Source organism: Microcaecilia unicolor, chromosome 11, assembly GCF_901765095.1.
Source record: "Microcaecilia unicolor chromosome 11, aMicUni1.1, whole genome shotgun sequence".
Classification (NCBI taxonomy): Eukaryota; Metazoa; Chordata; class Amphibia; order Gymnophiona; family Siphonopidae; genus Microcaecilia; species Microcaecilia unicolor.
In genome coordinates, this window is record NC_044041.1 from 133,484,817 (window position 1) to 133,507,708 (window position 22,892).

The window sequence follows — 22,892 nt, forward strand, 5'->3', positions numbered from 1 at the left end:
CTTGCTCCAGTCAATCCGCTCCAGCGTGTTCAAGCTTGTTCCAGTCCTCCTGATCCCAGTTTGTTCCAGTCCGCTTGATCCAGCTTCTCCCTGCTTGCTCCAGTCAATCCGCTCCAGCGTGTTCAAGCTTGTTCTAGTCCTCCTGATCCCAGTTTGTTCCAGTTCGCCTGACCCAGCTTCCCCCGCTTGTTCCAGTCCATCGGCTCCAGCGTGTTCCAGCCCGCCTGATCCAGCCAGCGTGTTCCAGCCCGCCTGATCCTTCCAGTCTATCGGCTCCAGTGTGTTCCAGTCCGCCTGATTCAGCTTCTTCCGGCTTGCCCCAGTCCACCGGATCCAGCGTGTCCAGCTAGTTCCAGCCGCCGATCCAGCCTTCCCCCTGCTGTCCATCAACTCCAGTGTGTTCCAGCCTGCCTGACCCAGCCTCTCCTTGCTTACTCCGATTCTTCTGCTCCAGCGTGTTCCAGCTCGTTCCAGTCTTCCTGATCCCAGCTTGTCCGTCTGCTCATCCTGACTCAGTTCATCTGTTCCTGCTCGTTCCAGCCTGTCCATCTGTTCCTGCCTATTCCGGCTTGTTCCTGCTTGCCTCAGCTTGTTCCGGCTTGCTCCAATCCATCTGCCTGTTAACAAATCGAGTAACCTGCCTGCCTGCTTGCAAGCCTCTCAGCCATTGACTTACCTACCTGCCTGCTAGCCTATCAGCCATTGACTTACCTAATCGCCAACCCAAAACCTAGCGTCAAGCCCTATCTAGCTGCTTAACATCTCAATCATTACATAGGCACCCATTAACACCTGTTAACTGCTTAACACCTCATTCACTATACAGTCACCTGTTACACCTCAGTCATCACCTATGGCCCCTGTCCATGTTCTCTTCCTTGCCCTGTCCCTTCCTAATCTTCTTTCCCCCCCACTCCCACTGTCTACCATTAGAACTACCTGCTGCCCTCCCACCCTGCCCGCCACCGCAATACCCTATTCACCTCCATCCCTCACCTCACCATCCCTCTTGTCCCCCTCCTCCTTCCTAGCTCTCAACCTTCGGCACTTCCTTCCTGCCATTAACCCATCCCCTTTCCTCCTAAGTACACCCCGTCTTTGTCGCCTGACCTCCCCCACCCTTCTCCGCACTCTCTTGCTCCTCCTCCTGCTATCCGCGGGAGACATTAACCCTAATCCAGGTCCCCCTCACCTGTCCCCGTCCTATCCCTGCGAATGATCCCGGGACGTCTCCAATCTCGTCTCTATTCCCCTCCTTCCCCCCTCCTCCCTCCCTTTCTCATGCGCTTTGTGGAATGCCCACTCAGTCTGCAACAAACTGCCTCTCACCCACAATCTCTTTATCTCTCGCTCCCTTCAACTGCTCACCCTAACCAAAACCTGGATCTCCCCGGAAGACTCTGCCTCAGTTGCAGCCCTCTGCCATGGAGGCTATCTCTTCTCCCACACGCCCCGCCCAGTTGGCCGCGGCGGAGGCGTTGGGCTACTACTCTCACCCTCCTGTAGTTTCCAACCCCTCCACCTTCCGCAGTCTCACTGCTTCTCATCCTTTGAAGCCCATTCCATCCGGCTATTCTACCCATTACCACTCAGAGTGGCAGTCATTTACCGCCCCACTGATAAATCCTTCCCTTCCTTCCTTACCGACTTTGATGCTTGGCTCTCTGTCTTTCTTGACCCCTCATCTCCGTCCCTCATTCTCGGAGACTTTAACGTACATGCTGATGACCTATCCTACCCCCATGCTTCTAAGTTCCTCACCCTAACATCCTCCTTCAACCTCCAGCTGTGCTCCACCACCCCTACTCACCGTGACGGCCATTGTCTTGACCTCGTCCTCTCCTCCTCCGGCTCACCCTCCAATTTCCACGTCTCAGCTCTTCCTCTCTCCGACCATCACCTGATCACATTCACACTTCTTCACCCCCCCCCCCTTCACCCCGTCAAACTTTAACCACCACCTCCAGGAACCTCCAGGCTATTGACCCCTCCACCTTATCATCTACTATATCTATTCTCCTCCCCTCCATCACGTCCTCCGCAACTGTCGACAAAGCGGTCTCCGCTTACAATACCGCTCTCTCCTCTGCATTGGATACCCTCGCACCATCAATCTCCCGTCCCACAAAACGCACCAATCCCCAGCCCTGGCTGACTCCTTGCATCCGTTACCTTCGCTCCTGCACCCGATCCGCTGAGCGCCTCTGGAGGAAATCTCGTACCCTTTCAGACTTCCTCCACTACAAATTCATGCTATCCTCCCTCCACTCCTCCCTATTCCGTGCAAAACAGAACTATTACACCCAATTGACCAATTCTCTCAGCTCCAACCCTCGTCGTCTCTTCACCACCCTTAACTCCCTAAAAGTGCCCCCCGCTCCTACTCCCCCTTCTCTCTCTCCTCAATCACTGGCCGACTATTTCCGCGACAAAGTGCAAAAGATCAACCTTGAGTTCACGACCAAGCCACCACCTCCTCTTCACCCTTTAACCCTCTCCCTCATCCAACCTACCCAGGTCTCTTTCTCCTCCTTCCCTGAGATCACTGAGGATGAAACTTCCCGCCTTCTTTCCTCCTCGAAATGCACCACCTGTTCCTCTGATCCCATCCCCACCAACCTACTCAACACCATCTCCCATACTGTCACCCCCGCCATCTGTCGCATCCTCAACCTCTCTCTCTCCACTGCAACTGTCCCTGACACCTTCAAGCACACCGTTGTCACACCTCTCCTCAAAAAACCTTCACTTGACCCTACCTGCCCCTCCAACTACCGCCCCATTTCTCTTTTACCCTTCCTTTCCAAAATACTTAAGCGCGCCGTTCATAGCCACTGCCTTGATTTTCTCTCCTCTCACGCCATCCTCGATCCACTTCAATCCGGTTTTCGCCCTCTGCACTCGACTGAAACGGCACTCTCTAAAGTTTGCAATGACCTGCTCCTGGCCAAATCCAGAGGCCACTACTCCATCCTCATCCTCCTCGATCTTTCCGCCACGTTTGACACTGTCATTCATGATTTACTTCTTGCCACGCTGTCCTCTTTTGGGTTCCAAGGCCCTGTCCTCTCCTGGTTCTCCTCTTATCTCTCCCACCGCACCTTCAGGGTACACTCCCATGGATCTTCCTCCACTCCCATCCCACTATCTGTTGGAGTTCCCCAGGGATCTGTCCTTGGACCCCTTCTCTTCTCAATCTACACCTCTTCCCTGGGCTCGCTGATCTCGTCTCATGGTTTTCAGTATGCTGATGACACCCAGCTATACCTCTCCACACCTGACATCACTGCGGAGACTCAGGCCAAGGTATTGGCCTGTTTATCCGACATTGCGGCATGGATGTCCAACCGCCACCTGAAGCTGAACGTCCAAGACCGAGCTCCTTGTCTTTCCTCCTAAACCCACTTCTCCTCTTCCTCCACTCTCTATCTCTGTTGATAACACCCTCATCCTCCCCGTCCCATCTGCCCGCAACCTCGGAGTCGCCTTCGACTCCTCCCTCTCCTTCTCTGCGCATATCCAACAGACTGCCAAGACCTGTCGCTTCTTCCTCCTCAATATCAGCAAAATTCGCCCTTTCCTCTCTGAGCATACCACCAGAACTCTCGTCCATGCTCTCATTACCTCTCGCCTCGATTACTGCAACTTACTCCTCACCGGCCTCCCACTCGGCCATCTATCCTCCCTTCAATCCGTTCAGAATGCTGCTGCACGTCTTATATTCCGCCAAAACTGATATACTCATATCACCCCTCTCCTTAAATCACTTCATTGGCTTCCGATCAGATATCGCATACAATTCAAGCTCCTCCTCCTTACCTACAAATGCACTCACAGTCTGCGGCTCCTCACTACCTCTCCACCCTCATCTCCCCCTATGTTCCCGCCCGCAACCTCCGCTCACAGGACAAAGCCCTTCTCTCAGTACCCTTCTCCACTACTGCCAACTCCAGGCTCCGCTCATTCTGCCTTGCCTCACCCTATGCCTGGAATAATCTTCCTTTACCCATACGCCATGCCCCCTCCCTACCCATCTTCAAATCTCTGCTTAAAACTCACCTCTTCAATGCTGCCTTCGGCGCCTAACCGCTCGAGAAATATAAAATACCCCAATCTATCCACCCTATCAGATTAACTGTTCACTCGTCCTCTAGATTGTTCACTTGTCTTTAGTTTGTTCTCTTGTCTTTTAGATTGTAAGCTCTTTGAGCAGGGACTGTCCTTCTATGTTTGAATTGTACAGTGCTGCGTAACCCTAGTAGCGCTTTAGAAATGGTTGTTGTTGTTGTTGTTGTTGTTTCTCATGTTGCCAAGTCTCGCTCCACCCTAGAGGGGTAGTTATAGGATAGTTAGGCCCCTTGGGTTGGTTATGATAAAAGGGGAATCCCAACGCTGCATATTACTACACATCCTTGAATATTTCTGAATTGGAGACAACATCCTCAAGTGGTTCAAAGGCTTCCTAACCACACGATCTTACCAAGTGGTATCAGACTTGACCACCTCAGACAAATGGACACCTGCATATGGAGTCCCCCAGGGATCCCCCCTCTCGCCGACTCTCTTCAACCTAATGATGACACCCCTGGCCAATCTGTTTCATGCCCTTTAAGCCTCCCATTGTCCCCTTCCAATGTTTCAATGTCTGTGTTCCATTGTTATATTCCTTAACGTTACTTGACAGACTCGCTTAAATCTACACAATGTAATCCATAACCAAGTTGTAACAAATTGTATTTCCATCATTTATATCATATTGTAAGCCACACTGAACCTGCAAAAAGGTGGGAAAATGTGGGATACAAATGCAATAAATAAATAAATAAAATCCAGCATATAATTATGTATCCACACACTGACTCTCGCTATGGCCATGTCCCTCACTATGTCAGAGCACCCATGTCACCTCAACCTGTAGCAAATCAAGGGTTCGGATATTGCTTTAAAGATTGTTTATTCACACATCAATAGGCACACACATATTACATAACACTCTTATGCAGTATACATACATCACCACAGGATTGTAGCCTTCATCTGAGCCGTAAAAGCAATCGGGGAAGCACCGATGACTGCCCAGAGATTCTGCTGGACAATTCCACACTGGATAGAGGCGTCCCTCAAACCAGGTACAGCGCTTCTGTTTTAGCCAGAGCTTTTCCCCTCTTTTTATAACAGCTCACAAACAAGTGTGCCTAGAACAGAACAGTGAGTGGCCAATCTGCATTCCTCTCTCCCAGGCACCCACTGATGAAAACACCAGCCTTTGGACTTGTTTCTCAGCACAGTCCTGTAGTGAGTTACCCACCGCAACGGAGCGTTGTGATAGCAACCTGTCAAACAAATATTCTGGTAGCAACAGGTCAAAACAAACATTCTGCATGTCAGAAAACAAATATTCTGGGTCAGCATAAGTATCATATCATAAGTATTATACTCCAACACACACCCCTATACATCCCCACCACAGGACTCTAAGAGCCCTCTAGAAAGGATGGCCACACCCACTAGTAATGTGTGATGGCCCTTTGGAGGTCCGGCAAGAGGAGAATGTAGAAATATGCTAGCCCTTGCTCTCAGTAAAATACAGGCCAATGGCTCAGGCTAAAGAGCTAGGCCTCTTTAAATCAAAAATCATCTCTGATACAAATTACATTTCACTGTAGCAAGTGATGAAATGAGGTAATTGAGAGCTGGCAAGGGAGGGGGCATTTGCTCTTGGACTGGCACCTGTGAGAAATCATGAGCTAAGATGTTTTGATTAAAATGAAAGATAGTAGTGGGTCAGATGCAAGTAGAGGGAGGGGGGAGCACTGAGGAGAGCAAAATGACCTGTGAAGTCATCTCACAGATGTGCTCTGAACATATCTCGTTTATACTTAGAGCTTGAGAATATGATGAAGTCATTTTGATCAACTGATAAGGGCCAAGAGCCCTGGTGACAAAGCTAGGGTCCATTGGAATCAATAGGGCCAAAATAATATAAAAAGGCCAGTCTGAAGGGTATTAGATCAGAAGACTCCAGAGGGCTGTAGTCGTGTTGTGAAGTGCTGTTCCATTATGTAAATGCCTGATCTGCCTGTACTATCTTTGGGTAAGATATCAATGCTAATAAATTATATTTCTTTATCTACTAAACACTGGGTTCCTTTCTAATTACATAGATTTATACTGCCTTGACTGGTAAAACTGTCATGAGCAGATACAAGGTTGGGGTAATTAAGTACTTAGAGGGGATATGCAATTCTGTCCAGGATAGTAGAAAGCCCATGGCTCCGCTACTGCCCAAATGGAGATGGCAGACCTAATAAATATACATCATCTCCCTAAAGCTCAAAAGATTTGCCAAGTCTCATTGCAAACTAGACATATGTCCTAATAACCTAATAAAGTCAGCCCCTCAACAATTCATAGAAGATCTCACCGAGCACTTGAACTTTATGCTACAAAACGGATTCTTCCCAAAGGACAAAGGAAATATTTTACTCACCCCGATAACCAAAGATGCAAAGAAAAGCACAAATGATCTAACCAACTACCGCCCAGTAGCATCTATTCCTCTAATAGCTAAACTAACGGAAGGAATAGTGACCAATCAACTCACCAACTACTTAAATAAATTCTCCATACTGCAAGACTCTCAATCAGGTTTCCGGTCTAACCACAGCACCGAAACAGTATTAGTTACTCTTACGACTAAATTTAAACAACTGATCGCAACTGGTTACAACATACTTCTTCTACAATTCGACATGTCCAGCACTTTCGATATGGTTGATCATGGAATATTACTACACATCCTTGAATATTTCTGAATTGGAGACAACGTCCTCAAGTGGTTCAAAGGCTTCCTAACCACACGATCTTACCAAGTGGTATCCGACTTGACCACCTCAGACAAATGGACACCTGCATGTGGAGTCCCCCAGGGATCCCCCCTCTCGCCGACTCTCTTCAACCTAATGATGACACCCCTGGCCAAACTATTAACCAATCAAAACCTCAATCCATACATATACACAGATGACGTAACGATCTATATCCTGTTTAAAAATGATTTAATGGAAATTACCAAGGACATCAATCAAGGTTTCCACATCATGCATTCATGGGCAGACGCATTTCAGCTGAAACTTAACGCAGAAAAAACGCAATGCCTTATACTCACCTCACAACACAACACGAGCAAATTCACCACCATAAATACACCAGAATTAACTCTTCCCGTATCGGACACCCTGAAAAGTTTTGGAGTCACCATCGATCGACATCTTACACTTGAAAGCCATGTGAAAAATACAACAAAAAAGATGTTCTATTTAATGTGGAAACTAAAAAGAATAAGACCTTTCTTCCCAAGGACCATCTTTCGTAACCTGGTACAATCAATAGTGCTTAGTCATCTAGACTACTGCAATGCACTTTACGCTGGCTGTAAAGAGCAAATCATCAAGAGATTACAAACCGCCCAGAACACTGCAGCTAGACTCATTTACGGTAAAACAAAATATGAAAGTGCTAAACCCCTAAGGGAGAAACTACATTGGCTTCCACTTAAAGAACGAATTACGTTCAAGATATGTTCCCTGGTTCATAAAATCATCCACGGAAATGCCCCAGCCTACATGTCAGATCTGGTAGACCAGCCACCCAGAAATGCTAAAAGGTCATCCCGCACATTCCTTAATCTTCAAATCATCAAGAGATTACAAACCGCCCAGAACACTGCAGCTAGACTCATTTACGGTAAAACAAAATATGAAAGTGCTAAACCCCTAAGGGAGAAACTACATTGGCTTCCACTTAAAGAACGAATTACGTTCAAGATATGTTCCCTGGTTCATAAAATCATCCACGGAAATGCCCCAGCCTACATGTCAGATCTGGTAGACCAGCCACCCAGAAATGCTAAAAGGTCATCCCGCACATTCCTTAATCTTCACTTCCCTAGTTGTAAAGGCCTAAAATACAAACTAATGCATGCGTCAAACTTCTCTTACTTGAGTACACAGCTATGGAACACACTGCCAAGCAACTTAAAAACTATTTATGAACTAACTAACTTTCGCAAATCCCTGAAGACACACCTATTCAACAAGGCATACCAATAAGAACAGCAACTATCAATGTAATACATTACAACCTTACCTAGTACCAGCAATGTTTTTGCTTACATCTGCTTGTTTGAACTCGATCACGTCATATTCTATGGCATCTCTACCTTTTACCTATTATCATTACTTACCTATTATCAGCAATGCTTTTTGCTCCATCTGCTGGTTTGAAATTCGAGTATGTTATTTTCTATGGCACCTCCACCTATACCTATTATCAGTATTGTCTTCTACTTATAGCCACTTGTTAAATTTTGATTATGCTATTCTATGCGTAACAATAACTGTCATCTCCCAACCTACTACCTACCAATAATGATACACTGTAAGCCACATTGAGTCTGCAAAGAGGTGGAAAAATGTGGGATACAAATGCAATAAATAAATATTTTTAATTTCAGTGAGCAACATACATCAGGAAATGTTGAACAATACAATATCTTGGTGATAGATGATTGGAACCTGCTAGACAAAATAACATCACTTGGAACAGACAATGCCTGACACTTGATCAAGGCTGCAACTGCATTGCCATATGAGCTTGTTTTGTATGGCACATTCACTTCAGCTTTCCGTAAATACTGCAATTAAAGCAGTCAACTTGGAGACTTGTCTTGCAAAATGCAGAAAAATCGTTGGGCATTTCAAACATAGTCCAGCTAACATAGAGTTACATAACCAGCAGAAATTGAAAGGTCTGCCAGAGGAAAGTTTAATACAAGATGTGCCTACACATTGGAATGGCACCCATGATATGCTTCAGCGACTTCAGAAACATAAGAATGCAGTCATTGCGGTATTATCTGAACAGAAGCACTCGCTTGTCAGCTGCTGAATGGGAGAAGATCCGACAAAGTGTCAAGGGTACTGCAGTCATGCAAAACAGCAACAGAACTACTTGGATGTGAGAATTACATTTTGTTCTCTGTTGTGTTATCATCAATCTCATATCTGGAGAGTGAATACATAGTTTCCGAAGAAGATACAATGTTCATTATAAAATTCAAAGAAGTTTTTTGTGCTGATCTGGATTCCTGAAAGCAGAACTTTAACTTGGATTGGCTAAAAGTTGCATCTGCCTTGGATCTAAGGTTAAAAAAATGTACTTTTGTAAATCATGTCAATCGAGAGGCCACATGGAATTCTATAAAGCAGTTTCTGTCTTCAGTAACTCCAACTATAAAGAAGTCCAAGAACCACTCCCACCAAAGAAAAGGTGTCTGTTCAATATGCCTCCAAATTCAGACGATGAAGATGTAGGTCATCAAGACAGTGCTGATGCTGATATTTCATGGTATAAATCAGAACAGTCTTTTCTGGAGAAGAAAACATTTTGAACTGGTAGAAATCTCGGACATCCAGCAATCCAGCCTCATCATCTTTAGCAAGAAAATATCTTGGAACACCTGCGACAACTGTGCCCTGTGAATATTTATTTTCTGTGACTGGTCACATTATAGACAAACGTTAGGGCAGCCCTTACTCCAGAAAATGCTAATGAGCTGTTATGTTTGGTTGAACCGTGAATAGCATTTTAAAAGGCATATGACAGCTTTGAAAGTTTAAGTTACAGTATCATATTGATTTTCACTTCAGTTTCAGTATTGCATTTTGTTGGAATTACACTTAGTGAGCCAAAATGCTTGCCATTAAAAAAAAAAAATAGTAATTGTGTGATTAATCTCAATTAAAAGTTTTAATCTTGGCCCACCCCTAATAGAAACACTTTTTTACAATACAAGAGTTTCCATCCAAAGAAGTTAAAGAATAATTTGCCTTTTTCTTGGTTCTTATGTTATCAGTGGATTTCTTCTTCCAAAATGTAAATTTAAATCTCAGGCAGCACTGTTAATGCAGAAGTTATTGCAATGAGAATATTTTAAAGAAGTGGTCAAGACTGCATACAAAAAGGTTATATATAATGATTGGGACTGGCTTTTTGTGGGAACATAAAAACTTTGTGTGCTTCAGTACTCAGCAGTGGCTCCTAAGATTGTGGTATTTGGCACCATTGTACTAATACTTTGTGCGTTCAGTTTTTGAGAACAGTCGTGTTCAAATTGCTTATAGTCATGGCAGTCAGGGTAAAAGCTTAAGAGCTTGTATGTCCAACTTACCCCAGACAATTTTTGCTAGAGATCAGGGGTCACTGCAGTTTTGCCCATTACATTTTCTCTGACACAATGCTGCAAATTAAGGATTTTTGAAACCTGTATGACCACAAGTTGTATTCATTGATATTTTCTTCTTCATGCACTTCCACTTTTGTGTTGACTAAACAGAAAATGAATGCTTCTTTTGTACTACGATATGCAAATCTAACCCACTTGGAGATACTACCACGTCCCTAGAACACCAGTGCACTGTCTAGGAAAGTAGAACAAGCTAGTTTGCTACAAATCTTTACAAAGAAGTTACAATCTAGCAGAATAGCTTTGGTCACACAAGCAGATCAATATGGAGATAAAACCTGGCCTCTTGTTTGCTTTGCTATTTCAGTCTTACACTTCCCCTCCTGATCCCTCAAGACAGAAGGGTTAATTCTTAGAGATGGATTAGGGAGCAGAGTAGCTCTTTGCTTTGTTTTATGCTCTTTCCACTTATTCCCTTTCCTCCCTTATGTTTCCTTCACCAGAGGGCAGAGGTGGGGAACAATAGGAGGTAAGGAGCTGGATTAGGGAGCAGAATAGCTGTTCTTTGCTTTATTCTATGCTCCGTCCACCAGGTGAGGCTCAGGGTATTGGTGATTAAGGGTGCCAAAATACAGATTAATCCGGTCTGGTTTCTTCCATTCTCTCTTCCTCCACCCTCCCCATGGTTCCAGCACTGCTCCCTCACCCCCTGGGTCGTCTTACTGCCACGTCCTGCCTCCACTGAGAGGGAAGACTCGGGCTGGCCAAATGCAGCCTGTCATGTTGCTATGCTGGGTGACCAATGTAAACTTTACAGGCCATGGGGGAGTGAAAGAGGTGAGGAAACTCTGCTGGACATGTGTGTGTGGGGGCAGGGGAGGGAGGGGTGCCAGAATTGTTACAATGGGGGGAGGGGTTCCAGAAGTGTTGCAATGGGGAGGGGGCTCGTATGCTGCCAAAGCAAGTTGGCTTAGGGCGCCACTATTGCTTCAGCCAGCTCTGCTGTCCACTCCAGCCTTACTTCCTTCCCTCCTGTAAAATGTTCCCTGCATAAGAGGTGAAAGGAACTGGATTAGAGAGCAGAGAAGCTCTTCTTTGCTGTGTTCTCTGCATTCTAACCTCATTTCCTCCCTGCCTTTTCTATGCCTTTTTCTCCCCTTGGAAAAAAAAGGTTAGAGCAGTAAGCATACGGTAATAGCCTTCCCTTCTGCTGTCTCAACATTGTATTTCTTTAGGCACTCAGTTTGCTTCATTGCATGCCTTACTTTCCCAACATTTAAATTGAATATATTTTATCTTCATTAGGGTTCAGTGTTGCTGAGGCAACTTCCATCATAGTCTGTGAGGTCAGTGGTGAGAGGAATCAGAGAGACATCATCACATTGTGTGAGATCAACAATGGATGGAATAAACAAGACTCCATCACTTTGTGCGTGAGGTGGGTAATGAAAGGAATGAGTATGAGCTGGACTTCACCACAGTGTGTGAGGCCGGCAATGGAAGGAACAAGTGAGTCTCCATCACAGTGTATGAGGTGAGTGATAAGCAGAATTTGTGAAGCTCCATTACTATGTTTGAGGTTAGCATTGGGAAAGGAAGAATAAGCAGGACTCCATTACAGAGTTAGGTGAATGATGGAAGGAATGACAAACTCTTCCACAGTGTGTGAGGTTGACAATGGAAGGAACAAGTGAGACTTCATCACTGTGTGTGAGGTGAGGAGAGGAATGACTCATTCCGAATGAGTGAGATTTCACACAGTGTCTGAGGTCAGCGTTGGAAGGAACAAGTGAGACTCCATCACTGTGTGTGAAGTGAGGAGAGGAATGAGTGAGACTTCACCACAATGTATGATATCAGCAGTGGAAGGAATGCAGATCTGCCAAGTCTCCCATGTTCAGCAGAAGACTCCTGTTTTTGCAGGTCATTTCCTGCACTCCCACTGGTGAGTGAAGATGTCCCGCTCATCAGCCTCCCCCTCCCCCTCCATAAGCAGTAGGAGATGTCATCTCCTGCTGCTGCTGGACCAGTCTTGTGATAAGAGGTGCAAAATCTCAGTTCTTATTGTGAGACTGGACCCACAGCAGCAGGAGATGACATTTTATTAAAGTATTTTCTGCTGCCTGGTGAGGGGTTGGGGGTGGCTTGTTACTGCTGTGGCTGAGGTCTGTCGGGGGGGGGGGGGGGAGCCAGGACGTGGAGTAGGCAGGTCTGGGAGGCGTGGCGGGGCAGTGCTAGGGCATGGTTTAAATCTCCGTCTCACAGATTGGGCCTGCCATTGTGAGGAATGAGTAAGACTCCATTACTATATGTGAGGTGAGGGATAGGAGGAATGAGTAAGACTCCATTACTATATGTGAGGTGAGGGATAGGAGGAATGAGTAAGACTCCATTACTATATGTGAGGTGAGGGATAGGAGGAATGAGTGAAAATCACTCATTATTTGTGAGATGAGTGATGGCAGGAATGACTTAGACTGTCACAGTGAGTAAGGTTGGCAATGGGAGGAATGAATGAGACGCCATTGTAGTGTGCAGGTCAGTGATGGCAGGAATAAGTGAGATTCCATTGCAGCAGTGTGAGTTTAGTGATGGGAAAAATGTGTGATTGCTATATATGACGTAGGAAATGAGAAGAATAAGAGAGACTCCACTGAAAAAAAATGTATATTGTATATAAATAAAAGTAATGTTTAAAAAATTAACCTTGGGAAGCTGCAGGAAGTTGATTGGGTCATAACAGACAATGGAGGTTCTTGGTGACCAATCAGGGGAGTGATTGGAACAATTGGTGTCAGTTGGGAGCTGAAGGCTGGCAGGGCAGTCACTTGAAGAAGGAAGGGGGGGGGGTAAGACTCGGCTGCCAGGACTGATTTATCTATCAGGATGTTCTCTGGGACAAGGAGGCAGATGCTGGGAACAAGAGCGGAAGATAACAACAGGAGAAGGTGCCCATAGGAGGATTCAAGACTGAGCCCTTTAGGGCAGATGTTCAATCAGATGAAGGAAAGAAGGGGCAGTGAGAGAGAGAGCTGCATACATTCTGTTTAATCACTTTTGTTAGTCAGCTTAGGGGCCCATGACTGTTATTGTCTGGGGGCCCAGATCACTTTTGGTCCGCCCCTGCAGGGAAGCAATGTGATGTCCTGTGATGAGGAAGCGTGATGAAGGTAGCAGAGCTAATATCCTAGGAGCTGCAGGACATCCTATGATGGGTTAGTTTGAAAGGGAACTGCTGGACTTCCTGTGACAGGGCAGCATGATAGGGAGGCACTGTGGTGGGAACACAGGATATCCTGTGATGTGCCAGTATAGGAGAGAGAGCAGGATATCCTATGATGAAAGAGATTTTGTCACAGGGGTATGATATAGAGTGGCACAGAAACTGTTCCCAGCCTACTTTTGCCTCTCATTTGCGGTGGTTAAGTGGGCAGGGTAGGATGCCAATGGGCGAGTTGCACAGGGTGCAACTATAGCTTGATAAAGAACTGTAATAGAAAGTAGTAGGAGAGGGAGTTGCAGGGCATTCTCTGATGGGGATTGTGAAGAAAAAGACTACAGGGCACCCTGTGATAGAAGAGGGCAATGTGAGGTCTTGCAGTACATCCTGTGACAGAAGAGTGTGAGAGGGTGCTGTTGACAATGTGACAGAACAATGTGCAGGGTATCCTGTAACTGGGGAGGTGGAGGGGAGTGGGAGATGAGTTTTACAGGGGCTGCAGGGCATCCATTCACTGGAGCAGGGGTAACAAGATACATTATGGCAGAAAGGCAGTGTGCTGGGGGCTTCAAGGTATCATGTGATAGGATAGTATGGCAGAGAGAGAGATGGAGATCATCATGAAGGGGGAGAGGGGTATGCAATGTGAGGAGGGGTTACAGGATACCCTGTGACAGTGCAGCAGGAATATGAATTAATAAGATTCTGTGTTGTCAGCTGGGAGCAGAGAGGCACAGGATCAGGGCCTGGAAGCTGGAGCCAAGAAAGTGCAGCCCTGAGGGCACAGAGAGAGAAAACCTTTGCAGGTAGGTGCTGATTAACCTAAGCAGCACACAATAACTGAAAATCACAGACTGTTTGCATGAAATGTTCTTGGGTACAGGTCTCTTATTCAAGCCCAGTTCTCAGTGCACTAATGCCTGAGGTGTAGTTATACTGGGGGATTTATTGAAAAATTCATTCATTTTCTTCTCACAGAATGTGGGAATTTTCCTGTCAATCTTATATATATATATATATATATATATATATATATATATATATATATATATATATATATATATATATGACCTGAGATGGAGGTTATAAAAGAAGCTGGTTATATATATATATATATATATATATATATATATATATATATATATATATATATATATAAAACCAGCTTCTTTTATAACCTCCATCTCAGGTCATTTCTGTGGTATTCTGTGACTGCCATTTCTATTAGTTCCCTCATGGTCCTGTAAAATTAAAAGGAAGCATAGAAACATAGGCCCAAATATTCAAAAGCATTTATACGGACAGCAGCACTTGTCATATGGATAAATGCCACTTTACAAGCCTATCCGATCATTTTCAGTGACATTATCCGTATAGTGCAAGGGTGGAGCATGGGACTTCTGGGGTTTTATATGGATAGTGATGATATTCAAATCGCTATCTGGATAAACTTTAGGAGAGCAAAAAAGCTATTATAAAGTTATCCAGAAAAATGATCTGGATAGCAGTCTAAATTTGCCAATATTTGGACATGGGTGGCCCTTCTCTCTGTGAACAGATATCTCGTGCTGTTTGCAATCTGGATAGCTGCCTTTGAATATTTGTGATTCTCCAAGGAAAAGCAGGTTGTTGTATTCTCACAGATGGATGATGTTGTCCGACGGAGCCCGGTGCAGATACTGATTAGCGATAATACTTTAAACTTTCTAGCAGCATCCCACTACAGATGTGCTGGTGCTTTCCCACCTGACATGCGATCACAGGTCCCTTCGTCTTCATTTTTGTGTGGAGCAGGGAGAACGCTTCTTCTTGTTCTTCTCATAGCTCGTACTTTTTTCTCTCTTTTGAAAAAATACCTGTGCAGGTATTTTTCCCCATTTTTTTTTTCAATAATTTTTCATTTTTTTCAGTGTATTTTATTTCCTTTTATTTTTAGTAGTTTTTCAGCACTTCAAATTTTCTTTCTTTTTTGTGAGTTGTTAGGCCCATTTAGGTTTAATTTGGCCACAATTCTTTTCTCAATGTCCCAGAAGACACCCCAGTGGCTTCAAAAGGTGCACCCAAGGTAATCAGGTGATTTCTGTGATGGACTCGCACTCTTGGTGCATTGCATTGGGAGCCTTAGGCCTGACCAAGAGCCTAACTCCTGTTCTCTTTGTTTAAAAATGCAGTTGAGGACACAGAGGGCATAGCAGGTCCAACAGAAGACTTTTTGGCTTCTCCAAGGTGGTACATCATCATCAGCACCACCAGAAGCATCGACCTCGATGGCTGCCAAGACTTCAACATCTACTGGGAGTGTGCTGTTATTGAGAAGGTCTCCACCTCTCTTGACATCAGCCACTGAGAGTAGGCCCCAGGACTGATCAACATTGGACCAGACACTGATGGCACATACGGGTTCGACGTTGTCCTCTGCACCGAAGGAGCACAATGCATTGGTGCTCATCGATGCATGGTGTCCGGAGTCAGAGAATAGGGTTATACCTCAGTGCTCTTTGGAATGTGGACAGGGTTCCACTCAGCTGAGGCAGGCAACAGACTCAACCCAGTCTGAATATGGTGAGGAGTCTGAATGGGACCTTCATGGGACTCAGAAGAGGACTCTCATTACTTCAAGAAGGAGGAGTCTTATGGGGTACTTTCTGATCCCTCCCCAAGAGACACATAAATCTCCATCTGAGGGTCTCTTTTCACTGGTTGTGTCACGGAGATGGCATCTACCATCTCATTTAAGAGATGGAGAAAAGCCCAAAGCAGAGATATTAACTGTCGTCATGGACTATGAGTCTCCTCCTAAGAAAGGGGTCACAGTACCACTGCACCTTATCCTTAAGGATGCACTAACAAGGAACTGGGAATCTTCCCTCTCAGTGCAGTTCACAGCTAAGAAGGTGGATACGCAGTATCGTATCCAAAAGGCTCCTGGATTTGAGAGGGCCCAATTGCCTCACCTCTGTGATAGTCAAATCCACCCTCAAATGAGCTAAGAGGTCCAGGACTTATGCCTCAGTGTCCCTAGACACTAGACTTGTTTAGGAGGAAAGGTTTTTAGGGCATTTATTTATTTAGATGTATGAACTTCCTTTATGAAGGGATTCATACAAGGTGGTGTACACCACATAAGACTTAAAATTTTGTTAACAGCATAACAATAATAAAAATGGCTAAATATAATACACTAAACGTGAGAACAGCAAATTAAAACCTAATAATCGGACTACAATGAAACAGTATCAAAAATATACACATTTAACAGCACTGAAATTCAAATAACAGAGATATAATGCAATGTCAGCATAATACTACCGAAACACCTAATAAGCACACATTAGAACATTCAAATAACATAGATATGCTAATAATTTTCTACAATACAGCTTAGCATGTAGTCGAGGGACCAAGTGCAGATATATAGATGAGGACAAGATGGGTGGTACAGAGTCAGGATAAATAGATGAGTGGCTAAATTCAAGGCATGTTCTTTGTACAGTTAAACCAAGATTATTCAAGTGCTGATATTAACTATAATCTGCTCTATATCTGTAGGGAAAAGTTTGAAACATTTATAATGGCATAAAAATCTGCCACCAGGCTAGTGTGTGGAACCAAAAGTTTTGACAGTCATGTTTCTGCCAAAAGACTTGCACTAGCTTCTGGTGAAATAAAACCTGTGTCCTGTTCATGATGAGTTCAATGATATTTAGGATCTTGTTTGGCTCAGTGCCTAGCTTTATTATTCATCTGATAAATTTTGCATTGTTAGGTAAGTCTTAATCTTTTAGGACTCATCAGCTATTGCATTTTCCATCAGCAAAAGGGATAAAATGTAAAACAAGATTTAATCTAGGTATCACTACCAAGCGGCACTAATTTGGAACTCATAAGTACATAAGTATTGCCATACTGGGAAAGACCAAAGGTCCATCAAGCCCAGCATCCTGTTTCCAACAGTGGCCAATCCAGGCCACAAATACCTGGCAAGATCCCAAAAAAGTACAAAACATTTTATACTGCTTATCCCAGAAATAGTGGATTTTCACTGTCCATTTAATAATGGTCTACGAACTTTTCCTTTAGGGAGCCATCCAAACCTTTTTAAAACTCCGCTAAGCTAACCGCCTTTACCACATTCTCTGGCAACCAATTCCAGAGTTTCATTACATGTTGAGTGAAGAAAAAGTTTCTCGGATTCATTTTAAATTTACTACATTGTAGCTTCATGACATGCCCCCTAGTCCTAGTATTTTTGGAAAGTATAAACAGATGCTTCACATCTACCCGCACACCTCTTCAACAGACCCTATAAAAAGAACCTCTAAAGACACAAATCACTACACAACCCACCCATACAACCAACTACACCTCCCACATCACCCTACTTAACACCCTCTTCTCTTTCTTTAAATATCTTTGTCCTACCACCGACTATATCTATTATTCCCTCATGAATATGTCATAATAACACTCTGTAAGCCACATTGAGCCTGCAAATAGGTGGGATAATGTGGGGTACAAATGTAATAAATAAATAAATACAAACTCATTATTTTATAGACCTCTATCATATCTCCCCTCAGCCGCCTTTTCTCCAAGCTGAAGAGCCCATCCCTCCACTGTCAAATCAGAAATTCATTATATGTGGTTCTGAAAAAAATTGAAGACTTTCATATTTCAGAAATGTTGTAGACCGATTTTGTATTCATTGTTACTATATTTTTAGTTCCTATAAATGGTTAGCTCTTTTATGTGTACTCCACACTGAACTACTTTGGATAGTGTTACTGTCCTGAATGTGAGACATGGGACTGGCTTGAGGGCCCTGACCCAGGGAATCCCAGGCGACCAACAGCAGATGAATCACAGAGAAGCCAGTAAAGGGTTGAGCTGGATCAAGGGCTGCAAGCACAGCAGCCACAACAAGGGGCTGTATCAGATTGGGCTGGCACTAGAGTGGGAGCAACTGGAACTGGAGAACGGGCAGCACAGTGGGTTTAACTGGAGCTGGATTGGGAACAGCTGGAACGTAGCAGGACAAGGCTTGGCAGCAATGAGGCAGGAGTGGAGCTTGGCAGCAACAAGGCAGGACTGGAGCTTGGCAGGACTGAGGCCTGTGCGACACAGCAGGCATACTGAGAAACATTGTGAAGGCAATGAAGAATGGCACTGGCTGGCTAAAGTAGTACCCAGAGGTGATGTCATCCAGGGGTGCTCACTGATTCCCCCATAAAGGTGTGTGTGAGCCGTGCGCGTGCAGCTAAGGCACACAGCCACAAGGGTCTTCCAGATGGCATTTGTTCCCATGCTGCCATGTGGGCCCCAAGCAAGGGCAACAGCTTCAGTTGGCCACGTAGCTGGGACGTGGTCTTTCCTGCAATGGGAGGTGAGTCCGGGAATGGCGGCAGCCATGACAGTACCTCCCCTTCAAGGTTTGGGTTTCCAGGGGTGACTTAGGTGAAACTGGTGAACAAGGGCTGGTTCCCAAGAATTCTCCTCTGATCCATAGCCCTTCCTGGCAATGAGGTTTTGCAAGTGGCCATGCACCCTCTGGGAATCCAGGATGCTCTGGACTTTGTATTCTTCTACAGGATCAGCATCAGTGGCACAGGTGCAGGATTCGTGGTCTTCTGCAGGACCCAGGGGCTTCAGTAGGGATTGTGAATGGTGTTGTGGACCCATAGCAGTCTCCTGGGCTGCAGGAACCCTGGGTTCCAGTAGTATGGGCATGAGAACTCGAGGGTGTTGACCATACACAATCCAAAAGGGAGATGCTCCAGTGGACTCAATGTGATTATTGTGGCAGAATTCTGCCCAGGGCAGTAGTCAAGCCCAGTCTTTGTATGATGAAGATACACGGGTGTGTAAAAAGGCTTTCAGGGTTTGGTTCACCCTTTTAATTTGTCCATTGGTCTGAGGGTGGTATCCAGATGAAAAGTTCAATTTAACCTGTAGTGAACAGTTGAGGCTCTGCCAGAACTTGGAGGTAAACTGGGCCCCTTGATCAGAGACAACAGTCAGGCAGCCCATGAAAATGGGGAATATCTCCTTCATGAAATGCTGGGCTGATGGTACTCCAGAGAGGGGTATGAAGTGAATCATCTTCGAGAAGTGGTCCATCATCATCCAGATGGTGGAGAAACCATCAGAAAGGGGAAGATCTGTGATTAAATCCATTGAAATATATCTCTAAGGTCTGTGTTGTGTCGACAGGGGTTGCAGGAGGCCCCAAGGTAGGCATGGGAAGGCTTCTGGCAGGCACAGACTGGACAGGTAGTGACATATTCTTTCACGTCTCTCTTCAGGTTGGACCACTGATATGAGCAGGATATCATTTTTGTGGTTCCTTGAATCCCGGGGTGTCCTGTGATTTTAGTCATAACCCCATTTTAGGACTGTCTCCCGGAGCTGTTTGGGTACAATGGTTTTACCCACTGGAACTGGTAGGGTGGTGGTGGTGGTCAGGATTTTGGCTGGGTCGATGACATATTAGAGGTCTACTCTCTCCATGGCATCGTCCTGCTATTTTTCTCTGCGAGCCGGAATTGCACCTGAAAGTTAAAGCAGGAGAAGAACAAGGACCACCTGGCTTGATGTGAATTGTTGGAAAATTATGGGAAATATTTAAACTCGCTTATTATCCTTCTTATATCGTTGTTCATAGAAGGGATTTAATAATAATAAGGAGGAAAAGACCTCATAAGTGACTGTTATCACTGATGCTAGGGCTCAAATTTGCATATAGCTGTTTGTAATGTATACGGTCTTGCTGTAATCGTAGGTCAAAAACTCCAACTTCCAAAATGTTTGATAGTTGCAAAAACATCAAACGTTAATATTCATACATTTAAACTATCAAACATATACTAAGCCAAAAAGTAATAAAGACAACAAAAAAAAAGAGTACTTAGCACGCAGAGCTGAAATGTGCTCATTGGACGCTGGTCTATATTTTGTTAGCAGCACTAGATCCTCATATTCAAAAAATTCTCTCATGTATTTATCTCCCCGATGCATAGCGTTGCAGATTTTCTCTCTCAAAAAAAAGGCTAAGGTCCTTACTGGAACCCATTTCATGGATGCAGGGCCGGTCTTAGCCAGTGCGGGGCCCTATGCAGACCAATTTGGTGGGACCCCATCCTAGCCCTGCCTCCACCCTAGCTCCACCCCATTGACAAGATTATTCAATTTTTAGAAAATGTTTTTATTTATGAAATTTCAAATAAAGACAAATGAAGCTAAACTTGTGCAAAAAAACTGATTGAAATAATAAGCACAATGCTATCATGAAACCTCCCCTCCCCAGAAATTATTCAGTTCAAGTCCACTACAATTAGTAGTTCCAATTCTCATAACAGTAATCTTTTCTTCCTGTGATTGCAGTCTAGCTTCCAAATAATTAATTCGAGGTGTCATATCATTAATTACTGGAAGCAGTGTTTTAGCTAAATCTGCTACTGCCATCAAAATTTTTATCAGGAGAAATATCTGCAGATCTATGTGAAAATAATCCAGATATGTTAGAAACAGCCTCTTCCAAGCCAGAAGATCTTACTTGCTCAGCTTCTCCAGCAACTAATGTTGTTGGGCCAAATTCCTCTCAGGGAGGCAGACATTTCCAACCCTTGCACCGTCCGCAAGCATCGTTAGATGAGAGAGACACTTCTCCTGATCTCCTGCCTGCATGGAATCTGATTTCGATTTGGCATAAGTGCACAACTGTTGGCGTCAGCAACGATGGCTCACCTCACGTCCTCACCACCTCCGACCAGGCTCCAGCTTTTCCCGCTCAGTGACTCCTGCCCTCGCGTCCGGAAACAGGAAATATATCAGAAGGCGTGACATTGAGTGGGAAGCTGGAGCCTGGAGGTGAGTCGTCGGGCTGCAACTGTCTGTCGTCGCCGTCGGGGGCGGGGCCGTCGCTGCCTGGGCTGGCTCGCTGGCATCGCTCAGTTAGTCGCCGAGGTCTGGGGACTCGGGAGCTGACGGCGGGCTCAGCGGGCCCAAGCCAGGGATGGGCACCGCGCCGGTGGTAGCGGGAGCGGAGCAGCTGAGCCGCGGGAATGGGGATCATCTCAGGCGACTAAGGCGAGCAGCGGCGGAGGTCGGAGAGGAGGCACGAGCGAGGCAGAGTTGAGGCGCACTGCACGGGGCCCCCTTAGGTGCGGGGCCCTATGCGGCCGCCTTGGTTGCCTCTGCCTAAGATCGTCCCTGCGTGGATGGCTTCTTCTGGAGACCTTGCCACGAAAAGATAAACTTGTCAAATACAAAGACATTAAATACAGCCTCTTCTAAGCAAAAACAAACAGTTTTATACCATCTAAAAAAAACATACATTGCAATTCTTTGACTTTAGGACATTTTAATGCATAAACCACATATTTGGAAGAGTATGTGGTCGCACTCCGTAATTTGTAGACTTTTCAAACCAGTCTTTAAGGATAGCTTATTCAAGAGATCCTAATTTAAAGGAGATTCTGAGTCCAGCAAATTTGCTGCCCAGCATACCTACAGAGCAACATGACATCCAGTTAGGACACACTAAATGTGTTAGCTGTAGCTTTTGCGCTATTACAATCAAATGCACAGAATTTGCCAATCTGAAGGATGGGAAAGTCTACAAATTATGGAGTGCGACCACTTGCTTTTCCAAATATGTGGTTTATGCATTAAAATGTCCTTGTGACAAACTTTATATAGGCAAAACCACGCAACAGTTCTCCATTAGGTTAGGAGAACATAAATCTTGTGCCACCAACATGAAAATTGGAGTGCCCCTAGTGGCTCATTGTAGACAACATGGACATCACTCATCACTTTGATTTATTTACATGTTGGATCATTACTCATGTTAAAATATACGTGAGGGCGATTGAGATACATCACTGCTTCAACAAGAGCAGCGTTGGATTCACTGTCTTGGTATTCTTGAACCTGATGGTCTAAACACTACACTCCAATGGACCACATTTTTATAATGGGAATAAAAAAGCGAAGATGCATTATGTCACATATTGATTTCATAGTCATGTGTTCCTGGCTGTGAAAAACGATATAAGAAGGATAATAAGTGAGTTTAAATATTTCCTGTATTTTCCACCAATACACCAGTGTATATACTAGATATTCTCTATTTTTGATTGATGTTATAGATCTTTCTTCTTAGCTGTTGACGTGGATTGAGCCAGAGTGCTTCCTGAAGATACAGGAGATTCTTGTGGTCTGTAAATACGATGAATAGGTGCCTAGCCCTCTGAAGCAAGTAAAGCCATTCCTCCAGTGCCTCCATTGTCATTTTCATAGCCAAGAGTTCCTGGTCTCCGATAACCTAGTTCTTCTCAGTGGGTGAAAACTTCCTAGAGAAGAAGGCACGTGGGAGCAGTTTGCCACTGGGATCAGTCTGGGAAATGATGGCTTCGGCCCCTATGG

At 44.9% G+C, this 22,892-nt stretch overlaps 1 protein-coding gene across 1 annotated transcript in view; it reads left to right on the forward strand.

The window, feature by feature from the left end:
- LOC115480460 overlaps window positions 1-22,892 on the forward strand; it is an 89,959-nt gene that overhangs the window by 33,194 nt on the left and 33,873 nt on the right. Inside the window, exons 2-3 of the mRNA XM_030219153.1 lie at window positions 11,552-11,684; window positions 14,184-14,272. Coding sequence (XP_030075013.1) covers window positions 11,552-11,684; window positions 14,184-14,272 — 222 coding nt within the window. The remainder of the gene's footprint in view (window positions 1-11,551; window positions 11,685-14,183; window positions 14,273-22,892) is intronic.